General features: G+C 41.8%; 3 protein-coding genes, 3 long non-coding RNA genes and 1 pseudogene across 6 annotated transcripts; 1 reads left to right on the forward strand and 6 right to left on the reverse strand.

Annotated features, from left to right (window-relative positions):
- Nucleotides 1-7168: 7168 nt before the first annotated feature.
- Nucleotides 7169-8434, reverse strand: LOC116934922. The gene is made up of 3 exons (XR_004401053.2): nucleotides 8079-8434; nucleotides 7908-7980; nucleotides 7169-7801 (listed from the first exon to the last, which is right to left on the reverse strand). It is a non-coding gene; the product is annotated as an uncharacterized LOC116934922 (long non-coding RNA).
- Nucleotides 8312-8964, forward strand: LOC123469745. Its single transcript, XR_006643090.1, has 3 exons — nucleotides 8312-8566; nucleotides 8675-8734; nucleotides 8816-8964. It is a non-coding gene; the product is annotated as an uncharacterized LOC123469745 (long non-coding RNA).
- Nucleotides 8965-16745: 7781 nt separating this feature from the next.
- LOC123469620 lies at nucleotides 16746-17942 on the reverse strand. Its single transcript, XM_045168716.1, has one exon. It carries the CDS (start codon nucleotides 17940-17942, stop codon nucleotides 16746-16748), a length of 1197 nt encoding a protein of 398 aa, XP_045024651.1.
- Nucleotides 17943-17969: 27 nt separating this feature from the next.
- On the reverse strand, nucleotides 17970-19852 carry LOC123469621. The gene is made up of 2 exons (XM_045168717.1): nucleotides 19652-19852; nucleotides 17970-19574 (listed from the first exon to the last, which is right to left on the reverse strand). The coding sequence occupies exons 1-2, from the start codon at nucleotides 19850-19852 to the stop codon at nucleotides 17970-17972; spliced, it is 1806 nt and encodes a 601-aa protein (XP_045024652.1).
- Nucleotides 19853-20748: 896 nt separating this feature from the next.
- On the reverse strand, nucleotides 20749-22649 carry LOC116927514 (annotated as a pseudogene).
- A 1348-nt stretch (nucleotides 22650-23997) lies between these two features.
- Nucleotides 23998-24473, reverse strand: LOC123470032. The gene is made up of 3 exons (XR_006643455.1): nucleotides 24334-24473; nucleotides 24169-24261; nucleotides 23998-24102 (listed from the first exon to the last, which is right to left on the reverse strand). It is a non-coding gene; the product is annotated as an uncharacterized LOC123470032 (long non-coding RNA).
- A 277-nt stretch (nucleotides 24474-24750) lies between these two features.
- LOC123469622 lies at nucleotides 24751-26322 on the reverse strand. The gene has a single exon (XM_045168718.1). It carries the CDS (start codon nucleotides 26320-26322, stop codon nucleotides 24751-24753), a length of 1572 nt encoding a protein of 523 aa, XP_045024653.1.
- Between the last annotated feature and the right edge of the window lie 887 nt (nucleotides 26323-27209).

The raw sequence follows: 27209 nt of genomic DNA on the forward strand, positions 1-27209 counted from the left end.
AAACTCAAATTGTTAGGATTCTCCTTGTAGCTAGCTTTTTTTTATGCTTAAGAATTACACGCTTGTCGCTAGTAAGTGGAGGGGACGGCTAGCTATATTTTTCGCACGGGAGCTGCGTCTCCACCAATTGTTACGTGAGTTTTATTTGAACAAGAACAAATGAATACAACAAGTGATGACTTAAATCTAAACAATGGTTTTACTCGAACAAAAAGGGATAGCAATTACCAAAAGTTGGAGAAGCAACTGAAGATCTCTAGAGAAACCAGGGAACTCCTCTAACGGAGCCCAGCTCCGGTAGCTCACCTGATGGAGACTCATCTAACGCAGATTCAGGGCAGTCTTTCATACCATCGTGTGAATTACTCTCCTTCCGGACTTGGTATCTGCATTTCTTTCTTAGAGCGGACTTCTCCCGATAATTTCTTCACCCCGATCGCAGCGTTGTCCAAGGAGCGGATGACTCATCTCTGCGAAGAAATAACCAATCTTCCTTTTCACCCGCGACAATATTTTATTTTTTTAATTCAAAGCTTGCAAGATGCCTTGCAAAGAACGACCGGGAGGAGGCCCAATACGATTCAGTGGCCGGAGTCGTTAATAAAAACAGTTTGATGACTTCATTGATGCCAGTTTAAGTGAAACTGAAACACATACCTTTTTTAGCATCCCTAAAAGACCAAGAACACCATCCATTAGAAAAAGAAACCGTTTACCATTGAAGCAAGGAAGGAATGTGGCTGGGAAAACAATGGCTTCATCAATTACCGCAGTTGAAAGAAGTGGAAAAACGGATAATTGTATAAGAGACAAACGTCGAGAGAGAATGAGCCATGCAAATTATGGAAGAGTAGTTGGAAATTTAAGAGGTTCAACAGAAAAAAATGATAAGAGGAGCGAGTTACGTGAAGTTTGTAGTGGCCGTGCAGGACATGGAGAAGCGAAATTCGAAGAGAGAGTATAGGTGGAAATCGAGGAAGAGGTGGTAGAGGGAATCGAGGGCGTATTGGAAACGGGATTCGTGGACGAGGCGAAAGTGGGTATCGAGGACGGGGTGGAAGTGGAGGACGTATTGGAAAGGAGAGTCAATAACGAGGAAGAATGATTCGTGGACAGCAGGAAGGTTAAACATTTTATTTTTTTGTGTTTTTTTATTTCAGTTATATCCTTACTTTTATTTTCTTTTTCAGACATCACAGTTGAGCCTATGTACAGTGATACCCAGCCAATTTCCTTGGAACAACTTGATGTTGGTAACAGTGAAACCCCTGCTACTGTATTGGAAAAGGAACCAGAGGAAAACAACGTAGAGTATGTGCTAGGGAGAGAACTCGTCCGTAAACAATGATTATTTTCAAGGAGATGAAATGGATTCAGGGGTTATAAATGATGAACACGATGATGGAGGTCAGCGAGTGTTACATTGGTAATTCAGAGTTTTATTTCACCGTTAACGTCTTTTTTTGTTTTAGCTTATCAAGATAGTGAATTTCCAGCTGCAAGTGGTGGTGCTGATGAAAGACGTAGTTTGGATGATACTTCATCTGGTATCGATGATTGGAATGAAATGAACACCTATAACGAATAAAATCGACAGATAGAAAGAACCAACACGTCAAAAAACGGTAAAATATTAAAATTTGTTATAATAACAAACCTAATTAGTATGCCGTTATTTTAAGATCAAGGAAGGAAGGGATCAACTCCGCTATCTAATGTTCCGTCTCGCTATTAACCTTACAACCATTTAATTACGCCAGATACGCTTGAACAATATGTGGCTCGCACTCCACAAGAGGCTGCAAAAGTGGCGTCTGGAGTGTGGTCGTATTATAAGAGAACGTATTATAATTTTAAAAATTTAGTATTATTTTCAAGTTCAATATTAACAACTCACTGTTTCCCTTGTAGAGTTCCAGTCTTACACGAAGAGATCCTTTGAGTACATGAAAATTCTTTTAAAGCAGATTACATTTAAGGTGGATGGCTTAGAGGCTGAAAAGAAACTTGATGGTCCTTGCCACTGCAATGTGGAGGAGTCTGATGCTATCGAACACGTCTTTGGTTTGCCCCTTAAAACTATATCGGAAATCAAAGAACTCGAAAGAACATTGGGTCTGCCTTCTATGCTTCAAAAACTTGTAAGTATATATGAAAAAGGTTTACAAAGATTTTTTTAAACAAATTTTTAAATATTTTTCAGAAGCTATTGCTGTTACGCAGAGGTGGACGAGCACTTAGCGATATGGTGTATCGAATAATGAAAAAACTTTTCTCTGATCAAGTTTGTGCTTCCTAGAAATGGACAGAAAAAACCAAAAAAGGGAAAAAAACTATTTTTTTTGTGATCTGAAGAAAATTATTGCAGCAATATTTAGTAAGGATAAATACTTTCACACACGTACATTGTTGCTTCATTTATTGCAACTTATATTTAAACATATAGGCGCCGTCCGTGCGAACTCTCGTCTCAAGGTGGAGGAAAAACAGGACGATGACATCGAGTTCTACATTCGCGAATGGTTACGTCATTCCCAGGGAAAGTGTGACCGAGAAAGAATCTCCCCAGCTAGTTACGAAGATCCAATTCAATAACGTACAAAATGAGTATAATTTGTTTTCAGCCTAAAAAGATTTAAACAATGTTATTTCTTATAGGTTTCTTATATGGAATTGGCATCCTGTTGAAGAATCGCTGCCAACATTTTGCTTTTTGTCAAAAATAAAGAAATGGATGCCACGTCAGGCGAGCAATACAGAAATGTTTTGAAATGTGTATGTTTTGTACTTCTTTATTTTCGAATAAGGGTATACAACTTGCTGGGAAAGAAATAAAAAAAGGGGTAGATATAAATGGGATACACCTAGGAGGTTATAAGGTAGTCTTTAGGAAACGGGAGATCCGTTGGAACTTGTGAGGAGTAACACCGGGAGCTTTAGGAGATCCGTTTTGGAATGCTTATAGGCATTCCCTATCAAGCAAAGTTTGATTCGAATCAGTAATTTGAATCAATTTTGCTTGGTTTCCCGATTTTTTATTCTAAACTAGTTTTGGTTTGATATTTTGTTCTGATTTTGTCATTTTTCAAAAAAATGATTCAAATCAATGATTCTTTAAAAAAGAATAAAATTTTTTGAAAATGCATTAATCTTATCCTTATTTATTTTATAGGTCACAATGTCGGCCTTTATAAGCAAGCACTACATTAGCAAACTTACTGTACGTCAAGTCTCAAGTGTCAGACTACAAGCATGCTTCAAGTGAATTTCGGTTTATATCAAGTATAAATATAGGAGTTGGAAGGTAAGAAATGTTACATATTTGAAATAATACTTAGATAACTAATGACTCACTGAATATCTGAAATACTATCATCTTTCTCGCAGTAATAAGCTTAACCGAAGCAAATAAGCATTCATATTTTTTCTCGCTCACTAATGAAGAAAAAAAATTGACACGGATATTGCTGAAAATGTTACATTAGAAGATGAAAGTGATGAAATTGTGAGGGGAATTAGTGAAGATTCTGATTTTCATATAGATTCAGAAGACGAACCAAATGATCATGATTTGCTACTTGAAGAAGGAGAAAGACATAGGACCAATTCTTCTCAAAGCAGCTTGTCGACCAGCAAATCAAATGAGCAGAAACTGGGGGTATGAGCAACTAGTTTTGCAATACTTTGAATTTCCCGAAAGTCTCAAGAAAAAGAAAAAGGATGAAATAAAAGAAAATAAAAACATCAGTGGGAAATGTTTAGTGTAGGAAAAGGTATTCTGGTCGTCCTTTTTCAGCCAGCAACTGGCAAAGGCATCTTAAGGTTAGTTGCACTTTACTGCTAGACTGGAAATATGCGTTTACAATTTTTTCATAAATTTTTTTCTATATTCTCTATATAGACACATTCTACTGTATACCAGGAGTACACCAAGAAGTTGAAAGAGGCTAGAGAAGTTAGGAAGTCTAAATCTAGGTCCACATCCAGCAATGAAGCTATCAAGGCAAAACGACTAAAGGTTAAACAAGCAAAACTTAATTTCTTCGCAGTCCAACATTAATTTCTTCCCCTATCCGTCTATGACAGATAGGGAGCAGAAAGTTATTTATAGGCTTATCGTGAACTTCATTATTGACGAGGCAAGACCACTCCAAGCTGTAGAATCAATCCCATTCCAAGCAATGGTAAATGGTTTGAACCCCCGTGCAAACATTATGCGTGTCAAAAAGCTAAAGAAACTCATCGAGACAGAGAGAAAATCCTACCATACGGAACTGCTTCAAAAATTCAAGTCAGGGAAATAAGTTTGTTTAGCAGTTGACATGTGGGGTTCCCTTAAAATATTGAAGTTCAATACAATACAATACAATACAACAGTTCCGTCGTACCAGAAGAGTTCAAAGGACTTGTAGTTAAAATAGATTCTGAAATAGTTTTGGCTGACACGGAACGAATTGTTCGTCAACACAACATTGGTGTCAACAAAAGTGCAACACGAACAGCATGTGCGTCTAGTGGCATGCGTGCGTTTGACATGAGAACAGTACATCACACTCGAATACCGATAACTCAACTGGATGTATTGAAATGCACAATAGAACAGAAATCCGTAATTGAAAAAACCGAAGAGGAATTCAGGTAGAAACATTAATACTTACTAAAAACCAGGCGTACAGTATCTACCAGAAGTCTTTGGAAGCCTGAGAAAACCTCATGCAAAAACGCCATTTTTGCAGTTTTCTCAGTGCTACAATTTTCACCCAAATGGTACTATTTTTTGTGTGTATGTTCTCATAAATAGTGAAAACGTCTCTAATTTTTTCCAGAATTTTATTTTAATGGAAAGAGTGGGTAAAAATCCGATGAAAAATTCTTTAGAAAGCCGAGAAGACCTTATGCAAATGACGTCATTTTGGCTTTTTTTTTAGAAAACAGCTAGGGCTACGAAGACGCAAAACGGCCCAAAAAAAAGCTACGTTAGCTCTACCTGTAGCCTAATTTTGGAATTTTTTTCTTTTTATCCAACGATTTTACAGGTGGTTAAAAACGAAATTATGGAAATTCCTTATTTCACGATTATTCCACGATAACTCAACTGGATGTATTGAAATGCACAATAGAACAGAAATCCGTAATTGAAAAAACCGAAGAGGAATTCAGGTAGAAACATTAATACTTACTAAAAACCAGGCGTACAGTATCTACCAGAAGTCTTTGGAAGCCTGAGAGAACCTCATGCAAAAACGCCGTTTTTGCAGTTCTCTCAGTGCTACAATTTTCACCCAAATGGTACTATTTTTTGTGTGTATGTTCTCATAAATAGTGAAAACGTCTCTAATTTTTTCCAGAATTTTATTTTAATGGAAAGGGTGGGTAAAAATCCGATGAAAAATTCTTTAGAAAGCCGAGAGGACCTTATGCAAATGACGTCACTTTGGCTTTTTTTTTAGCAAACAGCTAGGGCTACGAAGACGCAAAACGGCCCAAAAAAAGAGCTACGTTAGCTCTACCTGTAGCCTAATTTTGGAATTTTTTTCTTTTTATCCAACGATTTTAAAGGTGGTTAAAAAAGAAATTATGGAAATTCCTTTTTTGCATTTTTTGCGCCTTTTTTGCTCTTTGACATGAGCACCAGGTTTTGTCGCGCCTTCTTCTCTTTCTGTCTAGATTCTTTTCCGCCAATTCCTTCCGCAAATTGAAAGTTTCTTGTTTCTGTTTCTCCAAATGATGAATGATGAACTCAATCGGGTGTGTAATTTTTTCTACTTCACGATTCTGATGGGCTTCTTCACATTCCGTCGCGGCGAGTACAGCTTGAAATTCCAGACGAAGATAATCCAAACTACGCAGAAGCTCTTGACTCCGAATACAAAGAAGATTGGTTGTCTGCAAAAACTTGTTAAAACGAAATCATTTTACATTGTAGATAGCTTCTTCGTAATTTTTGTTTAGTTTTTCAACAACAGCCTCATGGTGCTTGTTAACACCCTCCATTTTACTCTCGTAACTGTTATTCAATTCGGCCTGATCTTTGGAGTTCTTCTAAATCGAATGCCAGTGCGTCACCGTAATCGACGCCTTTTGCAAGGGAATGCATTGGAAGCGTTTCGAATCACAGCATTAGAACAACTAACGCAAAGATAGGCAGCATAAATCTTGGTGATGTCGTCGTACTCGATGAATTTGGCATTCAAATTGTAATAATCGTTGTTTACAATAGAGTAGTGAATTCCTTTCCTGAATAATGTGAGTTGTGGGAAAAAGTAAAAAATAATTAATATACAGTACCTACCAGAAGTCTTTGGAAGCCAGAAAGAACCTTATGCAAAAACGCCGTTTTTGTGGTTCTCTCAGTGCTACAGTTTTCACCTAAATGGTACCATTTTTTTACAGTGCCGGTCCAGTTATAGAACCGGTCTGTGCGCGGTTCTATAGCTGAATGGTTCTATAACCAAGCACCCGATCTTAGTGCCACCTATCGTTGGTTCTTTCATCCCTCAAACTTTGTCGGTCTTAAAATGTAAGGGCACATAGCAGAGTGGTAATGCTGTTCGGTATGGATCTATAGTCCCGTGTTCGAACCGCTGCTATGACTAACTTAAAAAGTTTTAATATATGTGTAATATGGTCTATGGCTTTGAATGGTGAGATACTAGTGTAACTTCATCGGTGGGGGACCATCCACAGAGGAAGTGGTTTGATGAACTCGAAGAACTGTTGTTATGCCAGAAGGAAAAAGAAATTAGAGTTGGTAGAAGGACTGGAATGGAACAAGGTGCTAGAAGATAAGAATGAATAGTGGAAACTATTGTATTCTGTTGTATTTGGTATGAATAACTTTACCGCCTATTATTATTGTATTTGGTATGAATAACTTTACCGCCTATTATTATTGGTTGGGTCATTGAACCAATGTACAACATTGCCTAAAAAGATAAAACCCATTACAGTACTATTTTTTTGCATGTTTTAAAAGGCAAAACCCATTCATTCCCGCCATAGAAAATCGATATAGTACATAATACGGCCAACGGTGGCACTGAAACACGGAAAAGAAAAATCGATTCGATAACCGAGCCGGTTCCATAGCTAGGCGGTTCTTTAACTGGACCGGCACTGTATTTATGAGAACGTACATACAGTGCCGGCGCTCGCTCACCCCGGCGCAGCGCTCACCCCCCGCGACCGTATATAAAGCTGGGCAGTTTCCCTCAAATTTCATTGTGCGTCTTGGAGCAATGCCGAGTGGTTGGTTTAGATTAGTGGCTCTTCTACGACATAGAAGATTTCTTCTGTCAAGAGCCGATAATATCGTACAGACTGCTTGGAGGCTCCAATCTCGTACCGATGATCTCGTACCGGTACGAGATAGATGGCATGAGATAAAATTCGTACGAGATCAGAGAACACCGTCTCTGCGAGCAGATTTTTTTTCCTGCCCTGCACTTCGGATAATGATGTCCAAGTAGACAGTTAAATCATAGGCCATCTTCCTGAATTCAGTCGGTGTCAAACCAAAGTAGATATCACACACTTTCTTCAGATAGTGTTCCAGATAGGTTTTGTAAGCTCGTAAAAATAATAAAAAGCAAACTGTAATACCTAATAGTGGTCTTATATCCAACATATATAGTTATTGGAAGAACTCCATGAATTTCATCAGCAGAGAACTCGTGAAGATATCGAGCCAAAGTATTGCGTGGAATTCCTGACTGTAGACTAACTTTATTTAGGCTAATATATCCAATTTTCATCTGTTTCACTGCGTTGAGCATGGTTTCTTTGCTAGTATCGCCTGTCTCTGTCATAAATAAATTTAATTGAGACAAAGGTTGCATTAATATGGAAACAAACGTCAAAAAACAAGGTAAACCCAAGAATTTATTTTGAGTTAATAAACGCGTTACCTTGGTTACAAGAAGAAAACGGTCAATCGAAAGGATTTCCACTTTACTACTAGGAAAAACGTTTTTTGACTATCTTTTTTGTCGTTGAAAAAACAGACATAACAATAAACGTTTAGCAGTCGAACATGTCCCAATGTAAATACATCTGACAGAATTCAATTTCATACTTACGAAATTTTAAACTCCAATTTCCATTTTCATACGCAGTATACGTTGACTTCAAGTAATAACTAAACCAGGGAGAGAAAAACGACGCGTCCTAAAATAGCTACCAACTCTGCAAACAGAAAAGCTGGAGAAAGAACCACAGACGTTTGGCGTCGTTGCCAGGAAATTTTATTACATTACTTATGTGTTTTTAATTAAGAAATACTAGAGTATTGTCCATGCTAAGGCTTTTAAAAAGTTGGGAAACATTTTTATATTTCAATTTAATAGTATTCTCTGTATTTTTTTTAATTATTAGGTATGGCAACTATGTTTCTATTTGTCACACTATTTCGTTTCCCTTACTTTGCAGGGGGAAGCACATCGAGCTCACAATATCATACCACTTAATATTAAGGATATATTGGATGCAGTTCACGAAAAAATTCAAGATAGAGGACACAGAAGCTCACATGGTATTCATTTAATTGCTTATCATACAATTTAAAAATGTAAGTAAGTAACTAAGAAATATCAGTGCTTCATTTTACCTGTTTCTGCATCTCTTCAGACTGAGAGTTCAGTTCTTCTTTTAACCAGAATTCCTGTTGTGAATTTAGGTAACATTTGTCGGCACTGTTGCAGAGATTGAGTCCAATCACACAAACATTTCATACACGGTAAGGGATGACAGTGGTTCAATTGAAGTAGTCCAATGGATTGAAAATGAATGGGAAAATGAATATCTTGTTAAAACTCAGCAAACAGGATTCCTACGACTTGGACTTCATTCAAGTTTCAAACATGAATTTGTGCAGCAGCATTGCTAGTGACACGCTCCAAGAAGACCACACACACGGCAGAAACTGACGAGATCATTGCACCCAATAAAAATGACTTAAGAAACCAATAACATTTGTACACATATGTTATTTCCCTCGTTTTTCTTCCCATTTGCTTTTTTGTAAGATTGCCCCTTGATTCTCTGGTATCACGTGCCCCATGACTTTGGTTCCTTTTGAAGATGAGCAATTCTTCATACAACTCGCAGTGGTTTGAAATGAAGTAAACATGTGGTGCTTTTGTCTTTGGTTTGGTTAGACGTGACCATCACGTTCTTCGTTACCGAAGATCGAGGTGACAACTTGTACCAACTGAGCCACAAGCAGCGACCCAAACCTCTGAAAAATATCTGTTTCTCTGACCATTCTGTTTCAGATACTTTGAAAACCGAAATTTCTGTTTTTGATTTCGGTTCTCACCTTAACACAAAGAGAATTGGCCGCTTCTTTTCGGATATCGTGGTTTCAGTAGAAGGATAGGAAGAGTGGCGTTTTTTTCATGAAAAGTGGGGGGTAGGGCCTACAACATCCCTGTAAAAAACAATAACAGAAGGCAGAGATAGAGGTAATACGGGCTTGCGGTATATAAGAAAAATAAGGGAGGTATAAGGCAAGATCGTTCCGATGAAGCCGTTTCTTACGCCATTTCCTTAGCCGTTTCTTAAGGTGACGCAATATAGACCTATCCTTAAAAAACAGCTGATAGTATTGTATGAAACAGAAAAAAGGGGTTAAAAAACACTTCTCTTTCGGTGTTCTAATTGCATATTTTTCGATTTTCTGTTTGGGTTTTTCTTTGTGGCCAAAACAGGGGAGCGGGTTAAAATACCGGTATTTTTCTGTTGTTTTTTCATCGTTTCGATACGCTGGCCACAAGAAGATCAAAATTGCCAAACAAGTTATTGCGGAGACCTTCCCTCCAACTCACTCCATCGATGGACATGCTGGCACTATTTTCAATTCCGGAGGTTACCGCTTGGATTTTCAAGGCTACGTCAAAAATTGTGGAACGAAGTGGGCCAATGTCCAGCTTCAATATGGCGTGCGTCGTCCGGGATCTTCCAATACCTTTGCACAGGTATTGATCCCCGCAGAAGATCAGGTAGATTATTCTTATAACGTTCGACTTAAAGCTCTTTTTCTTAGTTTAGAGCATAGAGTCGCCGTGTGGGTCCGTACGGTTCCAGCCTCTGCTGACGAACTTAAAGGACCTTCAGTTCGAGACGATTTTCAAAAAAAGTAATTTGGCAATTTGTAAGTATTTTCAAAATTTATGACTTATCTTATCTCAACGTTAAATGTACATAGTTATTGAAAATGTTTCACCTTTGGGCAGTTCACTTGAGCATCAAAATTTATTGTCCATACTGTATGTATTCTCAAAATTTATGACTCATCGTATCTCAATGTTAAATGTACATAGTTATTGAAAATACTTCACCTTTGGGCAGTTCACTCGAGCATCAAAATTTATTGTCCATAATGTATGTATATATATCAGAGACTATATCCTTTTAACTACTATAAAAAAACCAATCAAAGAACCAAAAAACCAAATGTGTCGGTTGCTAACCGTTTCTCAATGTTTTTTTCCCACTGCGTTACATTTCAGTAATTGATTGGGTAAATTTATGTGGAGAAATTTCAACTATTGAGAGTCAGATTTCATCATTCTTCTAGTTTTCAAAATTAAAAACACCAAATGTATAGTTTTGTGGATCAATGGTAGCTGCCAAATCAAACATATTACTTTCACACTCCATCATGCTTTCCCATTGCACACATCTGAACAAGTTATAAAATATAAATTTTTAAATTTGGCTCTTAAAATCCAATAGCCATAATACTGCTTTACAGGACAAATTGGTGAAACCTCAACAGCTAAAGAAAGAAAGGCGAAGAAAGATTAGAAGTTGCCCAAACCATATAAGTTGGAATACCATCATGCCAATAATATGATTCTACTGCCCTTTACTTCATCACATGCTCTCAGTTTTCATCTCAAAATTTACACCCTATGTTGTGTTGCAAACCATTTCAACAAACATCTCGTCATTTCTGCCTATTATGTGGCAAAATTTTGAGTTGCGTGCGTGGTATTAGACTTTTATTATAGTGAATTATTATATAATTTATAGTGGTATTACCACTATCAAATTATCGTCTATGCTTGCCATTTTAACTCGTGTACGTTATGTGGAAAGAATGCTGGCCTCAAATAAAGACCAACAATGATGCAAAAAAAACCACTTAATGTGAAATAAAATATAAACACCTATTTTAACGAACTTGGTTATTTATTAAAATAAAAAAAACACACAATTTCAACGTTTAAAAAAGATAAAACAAAAAAAAACCCGCAAAGGATCATCTAATATGGGCAGTCCCTTTGCTAGTGCCCCTTTCTGATGACACTACAAAATAAAACAAAATAAATAAAAGTAAATTAACATTGATAAAACATGGACTTACCTTATTACACTTTCTTGTCTTCATTTTGTTAAGGTCGCTCCTTCTACGCTTAACTTTCTGTTTTGGTTGCAGTTGCTGCTGACTAGGCCCTTGGTTTCCCAATTGCCCCAAAAGAGGCCCGAGCAACCGGAAGCCCTCGAACATCAACCCCAAGGCCTGTTTCTGTGTTTAAAAAAAAGATATTACTTAAATTAATAATAAAAAATTGCAATAGAATTACTTACCGCTACGGCACCTTGAGCCACGGGAGCGCGTTGGGCCACGGGAGCGGGTTGGGATACGAGAGCGGGTTGGGCCACGGGAGCGGGTTGTGCCACGGGAGCGGGTTGGGCCACAGGGGCGGGTTGAGCCACGGGGCCGGGTAGCTCCAAGGGAGCGGGTTGCTCAATGATCGGTGGCTCCACGGCGGACTCGTCGGTCGGTTGCCCACCTTCCTCGACCGGATTGCCCATGCCCGAGGGCGAGGCTACCAGGTATCGCTATCGCCGATACTGTCGGTATCGAAAACAATACCGATATTAACAACCCTGGTTTTGATGTCTTCTTTATCTTAATTTGGCTCATGATATCTTCTATTTCTTTCTCTTGATGCGGAAACTGTAAAAAAGCTTGATCGATTTCGGTCTCTTCTTAAACCGTTTCTGCAAGTGAAGGTACACATTCCCAAGGTTAAGTTTTATCAACAGAATCCCCCAGCCTAGTTGGTGATTCTGATTCTTTATCTGGCACCAGTGGTGTGTCTAGAATCACTTGATCAGTTTCAGTATAGTCGTCTGTAAATGGATAAATGTCAAAGTTTGACGGAGCACTGGAATCTTTAGATTAAGAAAAAATATTTTTTTTACTTTCTTCATCAGTAGATTCAGCCAGAAAGCCAGCAGATTCATTCTGCCCAGCAGCAACATCATTGATGACTGCTTCTACGTTTTCTGTTGTTGTTGCGAGCTGGAAGACTTTTATCATGTTAGCTCCGTTATCAGTAACAATGATGAAGAAGTAAAAATTCCACTCATTGAGGACTTTTTTCATCAAGCCACCAATTGCATTCCCAGTGTGGGGAGCAGGAAAATGAAGTAACTCAAGCACGGCATGTTCCAGTTGATATTCCGCATTCACGTAGTGAATAGTGACACCTCAATTTTAAGTTAAGTATTAATGATAAAAATTACGATAATTATTTTAATTTGATGAAAACTAACTGATGATTACCCAAGTACGAAGAAGTTATTTCTGGCTTGGTCCAAATGTCAGCAGTCCTGTTTGGTTTTGACTTGGCCTCATCAACCCTATACGCTTCACAAATTTTCTGGCCCGTTCGTGTAATTTCAGGATATCAGCAGCCAATGATTTTCTACCTGGTATATTATGTTTTAGGTCTAGCAACAAAGCATATTATTGCCAGTCTTTATTTTCACACGTAGATGTTGTCATGGAAGTGGTGGCAACACAAAATGCTAGCTTTTTTCTTAGAAGTAGTTGTTTGACATTCTTTCTAGCATATTTTTCCTTTTTTTGCAATCTATAAGTAAAAAAGGAAACGCTATGAGAAGTTAAGAAAAAGAATATTGCACGATAACATTTTAACTGAATAAATGTTGGCTGTAACAAGGATTTAGCTTTGGCCCTTGCAATTTTTCTTGGGTTGCATGATTGTGCTGCATTTTCCTTGTCATTCAGATATTGCAAATATTCATTGTGTTTGTGTTTCCGAATCTTTAAGTGATTTTCAAGATTTGTTGTATTGCTACCCTTTATTGTTGCGGTACAAGAATTGCATTTGCTTAGATCAATCGTTTTATCGTGAGAGAAATATGCATGGATCAAGCTTCTTTTAATATTGCTGCTTTTATTTTGAGATTGGGCATCTTCTGAATCCCAACTTTTCTAATGTTGTATTGTTGTATTCTATTTGTTGTCAAAAAGCTGAAAGAGGTTCTTGACATAGTTACCCGCTAGGGGACATGACAATTACTCGCTAGTCGCTAGAGAAAAAATCGACTGCTAGTGAGAAATAAATTCTAAAGAAAAGGGGTAAAATTTGGAAATCTAGGTGGTTTTTTACACACAAAATCTTGCGGAAAGACAACGAAAAGAACGGAAAAACAAGCCATTCCTTTTTCGTTAACGGAAAAAACGAGATTAAAAAAAAGGTGATAACGAGGCACGTTAATACGTTTATTTCGTTATCGTTTTTTAAACGAGAACAACACTAGCCTGCAGTGCCGGATTAGGATTTTTTGTGCCCTTGGGCTTTTGACTAATTTCGCCCATTTATTTTTTAAAAGGATTAAGAAACAATATTTTTGCTTTCCAAGTTTGTATTGACAAGAAACAGGACAGCTCTTTCCACAAATTACACATTTTGACAGTTACTTTGATACGCAACACTTGTTTAAACTTGCACTTTTCGAGTTTTTTCTTTCACAAACTGCTCTACGACATCGTCGAAAGAGAGACATTTTATAAATTCGTTTTCAATCGAAATAAGAGAGAGAAAGTTTAGTCTTTTTTGGCCCATAGTTGTCTTTTTTTCGTTTTTTATCAACTTAAGCTTCGAAAAAGATGTCTCCCCCGAAGCTACACTTACCATTAGAGATAGATAAATGCGAAGGGCAATTTCAACATTTGGGAAAGTTAACTGAACTTTCTGTGTGAATAGAGTTTGATACATCATATTCACAGTAAATGACTTGTCGAAATCTGGGATTTCTGTCTCAAGGTACTGCTGAATGTATAGGCTGAAATGTGTCAACTCATCGGGAAACGATTTCTCTAAGTCAGAACTATACTGAGTTTGCAAAATGATGGCCTTTTCGATAAAAATATCAAAATCCAATCTCCAACCATTATTGAGAAATCCGAATAAGCCAGCATCTTTACTGTAAGCATTTGTCTGGGAAATTAGAGCTTGCTACAAAGAGTCCAATATCGGAAAAAATCCATACACTCGAAAGCGAGTTTGACCTGACAGAACGACCTCTTCGCTTGGACCACCAACTTGCTGTCGACGCCTTCTTGGTATTTTATCTGCATCTCTATATTTTCCGTTTGGAATCAGCTTTAAGGCTTCTTTTTCAAAGTCATCAAGTATTTCTCGTTGATACGCTACGAAATCTGTTAAGGATTTCATCATCAACGCTGCCCAAGTCCAAAGTTTCGGATTGCAAAGTTTTGCTTACAATATTAAATCTCTCCATGACTGAATTCCCACCAAGTCTGGTCATTATGGCAGTCTCGCGAAATAGCATGTGGTCAAATAAAGATTTGGCTTGATGCCTTGTATAAGGCGTTTGTTGTAAATCCTCCAACAATTTTTTAAGCGCATCTTGAATTTTTGTATAGCCAAACGAAAGAGTTTTGACAGCATCAGCTCGTGCAGACCGTCTAGGGTTTCCGAAAGGTGCTTGACAACAAACTTTTTTGGGTCAATGTTTTTTCCTTCAGGAACTTCGATGAATGCGCTTGAAGCTTGTTGGTTTTTCAACCATTGCTGCGCCAAAATAAGACTGGAGAGGGACACATTGTGCAAATTGTTTCTGAGAGGGGTTTTGACTTGGTCTACCTTGCTGAATGCTCTTTCGGCAATGGCGTTTGAAAAGGGCAAGCTAAGCAATAAGGAAATGCAAGGAATTAGGTTGGGAAATTTCAGGGAATTCGTTACGGTTTAAGTATTCAAAACATACCCCCAATACGATTCAACTGACAACTTTTTAACTTCATCGGAAGTTTTGACTTTGAATAAAGAAGGTGGGAGGGAAGCGTGGTCACGCCATTCGTTGTCCGCCTTTTGGCGGTTACACATGGTGTTTAAGTTTGGAAATCGCCTGAACAATAAAGTCAGAGACTTTGGTTTCAACGATCTGGCATTCACTGGATCAAGAAGCTCCGTAATCTCGTAGATAGGATCCCTGAAATCAAATTTTTCTTGAAGTTGTTGGATAGCCACAATGAACCATCTTCTGCAATTGTGACGCAGTGGCTTTAGATCCTTCTCCAATTTTTCAATTCTCACCCTTTGTTGTGCATGGGCAGCTGCATCATGTTGACTTAATAGCTAGATTGCCATGGCCACTAAAGACATCGAAAGACATAAAAAAGTGTGCTTTAAAATACGCTTAATTAAAAATACTTGATGTCTGTTGTGTGTTTGATCCAGTCGTATTTGGAAAAGGAACCCTCGTTTCGAGTTGTAAGTCGAATACCGATTCTGCTGCTCTTACTCCTTTATTTATAGAGAAAACAGATTTCAGTTCATTAGTTTTCAAAGCATGCATATCAAAATAATAAGAAATGAACCTACCAAGATAAATTTCATGCTCTGGCAAGTACTTAACACTTTCCAACGGATTCAGAAGTAAGGGATTCACAGAATTCACATATTCCTCTTCCATGAAATTGCGAGCAAAAATATTGATCAGTCTGGTGTGTTCTCGTTTGATCAAATGAAAGAGAGGTATTTGGGACTGGAACAAAGTGTTGAACTCGTTAAACTGGTTTAAAGCATAGCTCAAGAATTTCAGGTAGAATTTAATAAAAGGATCTTCGAGTCCACACAAAATAACGTCATTCGCAGTCGTTGGGTGTGTCTCACACAAATCGCGAAAATAATCCACCAAAGCATCGTATTGCTCTAATACACGGACTACTGCATACTCCAGAGTTAGTCATCGTGTTTGACCTGGTGATATCAGCATATGTTCTTCGCATTCGACAAGTTTTTGAAATTGTTTAAACGCTTCTCGTCTTTTGGGACTCCGAGAAAAATGAGTGCAAGTTCCACGAACCACGTCTTCACAAATTTTCGGCAATTCAAGCGATGCTTTTTGCGAACATAAATGACTCATGTGACAGTTGCACTTCACAGTTACAATGGACTGAATTTTTTCACGAAGAATTGTTGCCACAGAGTGGTGTGAACCAAACATTGCATTGCAGGTGTCGGCGCAAAAACCAAGTAGCATGCTAGTTTTCAAGCCCACCTTCTCAAAAACTTCAAAAACAGTGTCGGTTATACCGATGGCAGTAGCATCGCAACAGTTCGCAATTTCTATCAGACTAACCATGAGACGCTTGTCTTTAGCACTGTAAAACTGTGCTACTATTGCAAGTGCTGCACTGACGGAAACATCTGTTGTTCAGTATTGTATGAACCTTAAAGAAACGTTGAGCCAATAAATACAATAATTATACCTGAGAGCTACGGGTCACAAAAGATGTATTCTTCTTCTTTCTAACCCCCTATATTCCACTCGCTACAACACTTAATCAGCGGAGGGAAAAAAAACGTCAGGATTGATCAGGTAAGAAAACGTGAGTGTTCCCGTCCGTCGTCTGCTCTCCCGTTGCCAGATCTTCCATTTTGAACATAGTCCCCTCCTCAGGAAGAGGAGTCCGTGGCTTGACGTAAGAGACACAGTTTCACGACGGGCCGTCGGTATTCGCCGGTCGTCGTCTTTACCCAGACGGTCCGGACCACCTGCTCTCCGGACGGCAGTGAAGATTTCGCCGGTAACAGCCGGCTGACCGTACCCGTCAGCCACGTCCCCCTCGGTGCATTTTGGTCCACGATGAGTACTAGGTCGCCGACTTGGACGTTGCGGCTCTTCCGGGTCCATTTCCGTCTCTCCGTCAATGACGGTACATACTCCGTCATCCAGCGACGCCAGAACCGGGTGGTTATCTCTTGTGCCTGCTTCCAGCGTTTGCACGACAGCGGCCCATCTTCATCGAACAAATCAGGAAGAATGTGTGGGTGGGCTCGGCCTAGAAAAAAGTGATTGGGGGTGAGTGGGCTTTCGTCTTCCGGGTCGACGCTCAGGTGTGTCAGCGGGCGAGCGTTAAGGATAGCCATCACTTCTGCTAGGACGGTACGCAGCACTTCTTCGTTCACTGTGGTGGTGCCCAGTACTACCTTAAGCGCCGATTTCGCTGATTTGACCAAGCTTTCCCAGGATCCGCCAAAATGTGGGGCTGATGGAGGGGAGAATTGCCAGTTGAGGCCTTTATCAGCCATTTCCGCCACCAGTCGGCCCTCGCTAATAATCCTTGCCAGCCCCGTTTTCCATTCCTTTTCGCAGGCTGTCAGGTTGGTCCCATTATCGCTCCACACGTTCTTTGGGGAGCCTCGCAGAGCTACGAAGCGACGCACGGCCATGAGGCATGAGTCGGTGTCCTGGGTGTTGGCTAGCTCCAGGTGGACAGCCCTCGTGACGAGGCAGGTGAATAGCACCCCGTACCTTTTCTCCGTACTCCGCTTGACTGGAACGTGCAGTGGGCCAAAGTAATCGACCCCGACATTGCTGAACGGTGGTTGGAAAGGCGTCACTCTACAGGCGGGAAGGGGTGCCATTTCCGGAGCCAATGGTTTCGCGTGTCGCTTCCGACAGTCTAGGCAGGAGTTGACCACTTGGCGCACCTTTCTTCTTCCTCTGACGATCCAATAGGTGGCGCTCACCTCATAGAGTGTCCTTTCGGTCGAGGCGTGAAATCGAGACTCATGGGTGTTGACGATGATGAGCCTCGTCAACTTTTGGTGATGGGGTAAGATAACTGGATGCTTGGCGTCCTCGTTCATAGTGGCATGTTGCAGGCGTCCTCCCACTCACAACAAACCATCTGGATCAAGAAATGGAGAGAGTTTGTGAAGCGGTGAATCGCGTCCGATTTGGTTGCCTTTGGCCAACGCATTGATCTCGCTGGCATACGCTGACTTTTGGGCCATTTTTATGCAGCAATCTAGACCAGCCCGCAACAATGACGGCGTTAACTCCTCGCCCGGGGCAGCATTCAACCCGGCGACGGATCGCTTAAGAGCGGAGAGTGTGGTGCTGGACTCGATTATATTGCCGATCGTCGGAGGGGGAAGACTGGAAGCTCCTGCTTCTGTCGCCACCACGGCATTCACCCTCACCTCCTCACACACAGCAACTGGTCTTACGATTTCCAGGGCTTCCGGCTGCACCGCTCCTCCTCCGAACCTTTGTGGCCACTCCTCTTCTCCCATTAGCAGAAAGGCAGGTCCTGCTAGGCTTTGGTGGCCTTCCGTCAGCTCGCTCGCTTCTATTCCTCGGCTTAGGTCGTCGGCGGGGTTTAGTTCTGAGGGAACATGACGCCACCTGGACGCAGGTGAGACGGACAATATCTGTTCTTTGCGGCTGCTGATGAACTGGGCGTATAGCGTAGCCTTCGAACGCAGCCAGTAGAGAACGTTATCGGAGTCTGACCAACACCAATGCGACCAGCAGGGAAGCTGTAGTAGCTGAAGATACCGTTTGAGGAGCCGTGCTCCTAGCAGCGCGGCCATTAGCTCCAACCGAGTCAATGTTTGTTGTTTTACCGGGGCCACTCTTGATCGGGCTGCGACCAGGCGAAGAGCGATTATTCCGCGACACTCACTTCGTTGGAACAAGCTGGCTCCCAGGGCGAATAACGAGGCATCACAGAAGAGGTGAAGTGTGATTGTCGTGTCGTTTGCAGGAAACGAGGTTGGGCGGAGACAACGTGGCACCCGAAGTTCCCGAAGGCTTTCCAGGCTCCTTACGAAGCAGTCCCACCGCTCTTGCAAGTTCGGCGGTAGCGGGTGGTCCCACCCCAATTTCTTCGGACGCCGTCCGTCGGGCTGTACGTCGTGACCTACGCGCCATGCATCTTGTAGCAATACTTTGGCGGTTATTGTAACTGCCGCCAGAAATCCCATCGGGCCGTAGATCGCGGATACGGCGGACAGGACTTGTCTTTTCGTTATCGCTGTCGGTATGACGAGGGTGAAGAAGAAATGGTCTCCTTCGCCGTTCCATTCCAGTCCGAGGGTTCGATGAACCGGGAGGGCGTCCAGGTCTATGTTGAGATCCGGATTGGCGCGCTCGGTAGCTGGTAGCGACTGAAGAATCTCTCTGGCCGAGGTCGCCATCTGGCCGAGGACAAAACCTCCCAGGAACAGCAACTCGCGTAGCCTGCGGCAGGTTGCTATTCCTTCTTCTATTGTGTTGAACGAGTCCAAATAGTTGTCCACGTAGAATTTTTTAGCTATAAGCTCAGCCACGTCAGCATATTCCGGGTGATCCTCGACGATGTGGCGTAAAACGTAAGCAGCACACGTTGGAGAGGGCTTGCACCGAATATGAGGACCAACATTTGGTGCGCGATCGGTGGGCCCGGGTCTCCTGGGCGTCGCCAGAAAAACCGAAACACAGTTTGATCCTCGGGTCTAACCCGTACTTGAAGAAACATTTTATTAATGTCCATGCTCACGGCGTGTGGTTTCTCTCGGAAGAAGAATAGTACGTCCAACATATCGGTCATTAGCAGTGGGCCATTGTGGAGGGCATCATTCAGGCAAATGTTGTTGAACTTGCTCCGGGCATCGAAAACTAGTCGCGGCATGCCTGGTTTGTTTGGCTGTTCGACTAGTCCGTGAGGAACGTACCAAGTTTTTCCTACCGGTCCTTTTAATTCACTCATTTGCAATCGACGAGCGAACCCCATATCCATGTATAGCTCAATTGCTTTACTATACTTTTGGGCGTACACTGGGTCCGTGCGAAAGCGACTTTCCACTGCGTACAATCGTCTAAGCGCGGCGCTCCTGTTGTTGGGTAGTTTAACTGGTGGCGTCAGGAAGGGGAGCCCAATTTCATATTTTGGTTCAGATGCACTGCCTATTTTTCTGATCGTTTTCTTTAAGATGGCGAGCGCGTTTTCGTCTTTCAATGATATTATTCATTGTCTTCTAGTGAACCACACATTTCTTGCAGCCAAAACTGCGTGAGGACGTCATCGTTTTCTTTTGCTTGGATGCTGTTGCATGAGACGGTGGTGGAGAGACAAACTTCGTTGGGCGCGTTTCCTTGTACCGTCCAAACAAATGGTGTTTTTACTCCATCAAGGCTTCCGTTTGATGATTGTCGGAGATCTAATTGTCGAAGAGCTTCAGGAACGTTTGCTCCAATGAAAATGCCAACTTCTCTCCAGTCAAAGTTTGATAGCTCTACGTCTCTAAGATTTGGCCAGCGATTTTGGTGTTGTTTCCAATTGATGAATCTTTTATTGATTTGAAGTTCTGGTACGATGATTAGCGGATTGACTGTGAGCTTGCTGCTGGAGTTTGTCGTAGACGAGATTTGGCAGTGGGTTTTGATTAAGGTTAGTTTTGGGTCCTGCCCGTGAAAGGTTTTCAGATTCATTTTTGTTCGCTCCCCAGTGAGATTTAAAACAAGTGCCAGTTCCTGTAAAATAAGTGATGTTTCGCAGCCGGGATCTAGTAAGGCTACGGTTGACACGACGTTTGGGCCGTTGTGCACGAGGAGGCGTACATACGGTGAAACAGCAAACCAACGAGCGTCGTTTCCTCCCGTCGGCGTTGTTTCGGTGTTTGGTTGGCGTCACTTGGAGGATGGACGGAGTCGGCCTTGACTTGAGGGGCGACTTTGATGTCCAGGTGCTGCTCGAGATGCACCGTGAATCAGCGTGTGATGTGAGGCGTTGTTGCAGACTTCGCATCGTAGTGACTTTTTACATTCGCGGCACAAGTGGTTGCGCCCCAAGCAACGGAAGAAGTTGTCCAAGTCGAACACTGCTTTCGCCCTGTCGTCGGCCGACATTTCCAGGAATTGAGTGCAACGCTCCAGAGCGTGACCCGGCTCTTCATTGCAGACACTGCATTTGCTCAGAACTCCTTGTTCAGCAGCTACCGCGTTCACTGTTGGTTGGGTTGTCTTGTTTGTGTTTGCCGCACGATAGAACGATTGGTTACTATTCCGGGTCCAACCGAATCCATTTTCTTGGTGACGCTGGCGAGTCGAGTGTTGCGGGGGGGCAATTGTCGAGGTTGGAGGCTTGGTTTGCGGAATCACGCCCTGTATATTTTTCATTCCCATCAGCTCAAAGCCGAGCCACGCATTCAGATCGCGTAGTGTGGGTACTCTTGGAAAAAGTCGCGTTACGTTCCTTCCCCACCTCGACAGCAAGTGTGTAGGCAATTTTGAGACGAGTCCTTCCAAAGCTACGCTCGATTCCAGTTCGTGACCGTATCCAGCAGCATCCAGAGTAGCGACTGCACCGTTTAGCTGCGTTGAAAATGTCTCGAGGTTGGATCCTCCTTCGCCGAGCGAGATGGCCATTAAGTGTTGAATATACGAACGGACCACCAAGTGCGGGTGGCCTTACTTACGGTGTAATTCGTGTAGAGCTGCTCGATACGCCAGTGGTGTTTTGAATATCTGGCTCATTCCCTCTCGAATAGGAGCCGCTAGCATCGTTGATAGCATCGTGAGTCGCTGTACGTCTGATGGAAAGACGTCGTGAATCATGCTCTTTACGGTTTGAATAAACATAGGCCAATCGCGAGCTTCTCCCCCAAAGGTGGCTGCTTTGGCCAGCATGGCCATCGTCATCATCGCGTCGCCTCCTCCTGTCATTTGAGCTACCGGCGCGAACGACTGGAATATCCAAGCATCGACTGTGTTGGGGATCGTCGACCCATTTGTTGTCCCGTTTCCGGTCGTGTCGTATCTTCGGGAAGTTGAAGGTGGGTCGACTTGCGAAATTTCGTTCTGGAACCCGACGTTTCTAATAGGAGTTGAATTCCTAGGTGTTGAGTTGGTGGCTTGCTGAACTGGGTTCGTCGTTGATGTACTCAATCTTCTACGAAGTTCAGCTCGCTCGGTGTCCTCCGCCAACCGTTTTCTCGCTATTTCTTCGTCTTCTTGGTCATGACGGCGCTTAAGAGCTGCGTCTTGGTTTTTGATTATTATGAGTGAGGCTGCGTGATCCTCAGCTGCTGTTTCAGCTCTTTTTTGGCTGTCTCTGCTGCCACTTTTGCATCCGCCGCTCTTTGTTCCGCCTCTTGTAGTTTTTGCACAATGAGGTTCTCTGCGGCCACTCGAGCGTTTTTTTCTTCTGTCTCTTCTTTTTCTTTTTGCTTGCGTGATCGCTCGTCGGCTGCGTTCGTTTTGGCAACGTATGTCTCTACTGCTTCATTCACGAGTGTGTAGGCTCCATCCAGATCGTAGGCCCATTTCTCGACTTTTTCCTTCTCCTCGCTATCTGGGTCAGCCACTACCTCTGCTGAGCATTTTGTATGCATTCGCATACATTCTTCATAATGTTCCTTCAGCGATTGTTTCAGTAATTCTACGGCCTCAATGCTTTTAGAGTGAGCTATTGCATTCTCAATGGATTTAGCAAGCCTCGTGAACTTGTTACGTGATGTTTTTCGGTTACGCTTAGCCTCTTCAGGCGTCAAGGTGCTCTCATCGAGCTCACTTTCTGAAGATGTTGGCATTTCTACTTTCTACACGGCGTGTTTTAATTGGTCAGTTTTCTTCTCTATCTAGAATTAATTTACGCCTTAAGGCCAGGTTCTTTTGAGTTTCGTACTATTTCTTTTACCTTTGTTCCTTATTGAGGTCGACTTGTCCCTTAAGGTTCTGCGATATCTTTCTCCAATAGTTTTATACTCTTAAGAGTCAGTTGCAAATTCTTGCTCTTGAGAGCCAATTACTTGCCTTAAGGCTGTATCTTTTAACAGTAATGCAATTGAATGGAAGAGGCAAGGTGTGTCAACCAATATTTTTCAGAGTGGTTCGTGACAAACTTATGTGCTGTCAACTCTGTGATAACACTCCATTGTTTTTACAGATTATGTCGACTTATCACATATGGTTTCGCTGTAAATTATAAGATATTAGTTAGTAGATCGATTTTTTTTTTAACGTAAACGAGCGTGCTGGTTTTATGACAGCCGGGTTTTGGCACCATTATGTTCAGTATTGTATGAACCTTAAAGAAACGTTGAGCCAATAAATACAATAATTATACCTGAGAGCTACGGGTCACAAAAGATGTATTCTTCTTTTTCTAACCCCCTATATTCCACTCGCTACAACACTTAATCAGCGGAGGGAAAAAAAACGTCAGGATTGATCAGGTAAGAAAACGTGAGTGTTCCCGTCCATCGTCTGCTCTCCCGTTGCCAGATCTTCCATTTGGAACATCTGTGGTCTCGTCGATAAATAAAGACCAAGGTGTGGAATTCAGTGTTTCAACCAATGTTGAAATCAAATAGCTCCCGATTCCTAAATAACAAAGAAAAATTGTTATTGTCGTACTGATTTTCAAAATACAAATGAATAAGGGAATATTCACCAAATCTCATAACACTGCCACACTTAGTACGACTCACAATCACTTTTTCCAAAATTAGGCGGTCTGGGAATGATTCTTTTAACGTTGGAATTAGCCAGTCGATAAGGGTGAATGACAAATTCTTCTCGGCAATCAAAAGGCACAACCGGATGGTTGCTAAAACAACTTTCTTGTCTTCACCACTGCTTACGTATTGTAACAGACGTTGGGATTCTTTCGAACAATTAGCAACCGTTTCCATTGCAAGAATGTGCTTTTGAGTATTTCAATGTTTTCGCAGATCCTTCTTTGAGTTGATTAAATAAGTTGAACAAGCAGTACAGTAGGCAGTACTTATATTCCTACTAGGATTGTGGCGTGATTGCAGCCATGTTTTAAATTCAGGGATTTGTTTCCATCTTTCAAGGAAACGTGAGCTGGCACGAGTTTTCTTCTTTCTTTTTGTGCTTTTAGCTTTGGCCTGCAAAGAGTTGAATATTAGAAGATGAATAAAATAACTCATCGTTAAAAGAATGTGAACCCATCTTCACCTTTTTTGAGGGAGATTTGTGCTGTGAAACTTCTTCGCAGCTTTGAGAATCATCTTGAACCTGGAAAACATATATAAATTAAAAAATAGAAATGAATAACGTTTCCTTCTCATCATATAGGCCTACCCTTGCAACTTTTAGAGGAAGGCGAACATCACTGTTGGTGTTGGTTGAACCTAAATCACTCTCATCCTCGGACCCACTCTCACCTTCAGACTCCTAAAAAAGATATGCATATTTTCATGCGTTATTTACATCACACTTGTTTAGAAAATCTGTCTATAATAATACCTCATCCATATCTTTCTATTCAGTGCTCGTTGTCGTTATCTATATCTGATTTTTATGTTTCTTGCAGAAAAGCACATAAAGAATGGCCACGTGACTCAAACAAGTCTCAAAATCAAACAGTCAAACGAGAGGAGATAATCAGGGAGAGAAACAGAGAAATGATGAAATTCACAACACAAGACCACAGATCAGAAACTCAGAGTACAGACTACAGAGTTAGAGGCTCAGACCCCCTCAGAGCACCAGACAACAGCGCCACAGTGGTCTCAATTGTCGTCTACTGAAAATTTCATTTGATTAATAAAATTATCACCAGATATTCAAAAAGTTCCAAAAATTACCAGAAATCCGACAAAAAATTCAAAAATCCTGCAAAATCTTACGTCCTGGAAACGTCATGCAAGCACTTCGAAAATCCTACAAAAACGGACAAATCCGACATAGTGGCAGCACTGTCAGGTGAGGTTTATTACGATCACCTTCTGGAACACGAGACAGTACCCGTCGAGATGAAGAGGGCAATGGGTTCAGATGAAATCCTCTCCTTTTCAACAATGCTGTGGAGTCTTTAATCGCTCGACTAGCCTCCTCTTCGGTGTAAAAAGAATCCAGAAGGTTATCTACATAGAAGTTCTTGTAGACTCGTTCAGCAATATGTCGAAGCACTTGGGAGCAGATAAAAGGGGATGAAACCGATCCAAAGATTTGCCGCTGCATTTCATATACGGTGGGTCTTTTTTGAGAGCCAGGTGGACGCCACAGGAATCGTAGAGCGGAACGGTCTTCTTTCTTCACGCCAACTTGAAGAAACATTTGCTGAATATCCCCAGATAGGGACACCGGCTTTTCTCTAAGGAGTAGAAGGGTAGCACCTATATCGTTGATAAGGTTGGGACCCTTTAACAGCACTTCGTTAAGTGCAACTCCTTGGTACTTGGCCGAAGCGTCGAAGACCACCCTAACCTTTTCGGGTTTTCGAGGATTTACGACTCCATGATGGGGAAGGTACCAATTTCTACCAAAGGTGCCCTTCAATTCACTTTCCTTGAGAGGCCGCGCGAATCCCTTTGCCACATAGTCATCGATCACGGCTTTGAATCTCTCAGCAAAATTAGAATTGTGAACGAATTTGTTTTCGATGGAGAAAAGTCGACGCAATGCACTATTATAATTGTCGGGTAATGCGATATCTTCTGAAACCCATGGTAGACCTACTTCAAACCTGGTTCCGTCGAATTGAATAGTGGCATCGAGTTTCTTCCTCGCTAGTTTATCCTCGGTTGATTCTAGCGGTTGAGTCGGAGTTATAATTGGAAAGCTTTCCGTTTCCCACAATTTCTCAACTTGGCGCAAAAGTAATGCTTCCGTAGGTGATTCTTGTACAAGGTAGCAGAGTTTTTGCACCGCCATCAGTGGTTTGTTTGTACGACAATCCGTTAAATCATGCTGCTGCGTCCCTAATGTTAGATCGCCAACGCAAGTCCAACCAAATGGCGTCATTAAACCGAAGGGAGCGTCGGTTCCAACAGGAGGTAGTCTTTCATCGAGACGTAAGTGCAGCCATTGGTTTCCCGCTCCAATAAGGATGGTTGGTTCTCCAACATCAACCAATTTTACGTCTTTGAGATGCGGGTAACGACTTCGGATCTCCATTAACTCCTTCGGTGGGCATGGTAACTTAAGGTACTGAGTCGGCACAGTAGAAACCTGCTTTAAATCCGATTCGAAAGATCTATCACGAGCCTTAACAGTCAAACTAACCGTAGTTGATTGAAACTGTGGGTCTTGGCCGTGAAACGAGCCAAAGGATACATTCCTTGCATTTCCTTTGCATTTGAGCTGTTTGGCTACATCTTCTCGAATTAAGTTAACGGTCGCTCCTGGATCTAGAAAAGCGAAAATTTCTATTTCCACCCCGTTAGCTTGAAGTAACACAGGAACGATAGCTAGGGAAGTGTTGATAGCCGTATCCCTGTTTTTAATGGTCATTGCACGGCTGGCCTGTTTTTAATGGCTGGCCTGCATTTTTAGTGGTTGAAGCATTCGCGGGATAAACTCGAGGGGCTCCGTGCAATAGGGGGTGGTGTCGTTGACCACAGTTTCCAATGTTGCAGACGATTTCGGTGGGACACTCAGTTCCCCGATGTGTTCCGATCAGACACCTGAAACATAATCGTATCTCTTTTACCCACTCCACTCTAGTTACAACGTCTAGATCTTTGAATGTGGAACAGGTTTTTATCGAATGGGCGTTATCACAATAAATGCACTTCTTAATAACGCCTTTCTTCAGCGATGACGAATTACTCTCAGAGGGAGGACTTTGCTGCGGTTTCTTGACTGGTGGAGTTGTGGAGGTGTGAAAAACAACAGGACCTTTACCAAAGAGAGGAGTTGGTTTGGTGGAAGGCTTAGCAGTTGGCACTTCCCGCTTTCTTTTCCTTCTGTGGAGCTGGTGATCTATGAGTAAACGGCGTGGTCATCAATTCACCCATCACCATCTCGTCTATCCACTTTGCTAGATCCTTGAGAATAATTCGTGTTGGAGTCATCCGGTACACTTTCACGCCCCAGCTACTTCTCATTCGCGGAGGTAAACGGGAGACGACGTGTTCCAGAGTCATTCCCGATTCCAAGTCTTGCTCATATCCGCAGGTCCTCAGGGCATGCATGGCTCCATGAAGAGTTCGATTGAGCTTGGCTAGTGCCTCTGAATCATCATCTCGGATCGATGGAAGATTCATAAGAGCCATCAAATGGCTCCGAGCAACCACTTGTGGTTGACCATATCGCTTTTTCAGTTCTACTAAGGCATCATAATAAGTGGACGGATTATCCAAGTATTCAGCTATGTAGGAACGAACTTCTGTAGTGAG

The sequence above is a fragment of the Daphnia magna genome, linkage group LG2 (assembly GCF_020631705.1).
Source record: "Daphnia magna isolate NIES linkage group LG2, ASM2063170v1.1, whole genome shotgun sequence".
Lineage (NCBI taxonomy): Eukaryota > Metazoa > Arthropoda > Branchiopoda > Diplostraca > Daphniidae > Daphnia > Daphnia magna.

Coding starts and splice junctions, on each gene's coding strand:
- LOC123469620 (XM_045168716.1), bottom strand. CDS start 17,942: ATGAACGAGGACGCCAAGCATCCAGTTATCTTACCCCATCACCAAAAG.
- LOC123469621 (XM_045168717.1), bottom strand. CDS start 19,852: ATGGGGTTCGCTCGTCGATTGCAAATGAGTGAATTAAAAGGACCGGTA. Junction 19,575..19,651: donor TAATGACCGATATGTTGGAC/GTACTATTCTTC, acceptor AGTACGGGTTAG/ACCCGAGGATCAAACTGTGT.
- LOC123469622 (XM_045168718.1), bottom strand. CDS start 26,322: ATGACCATTAAAAACAGGGATACGGCTATCAACACTTCCCTAGCTATC.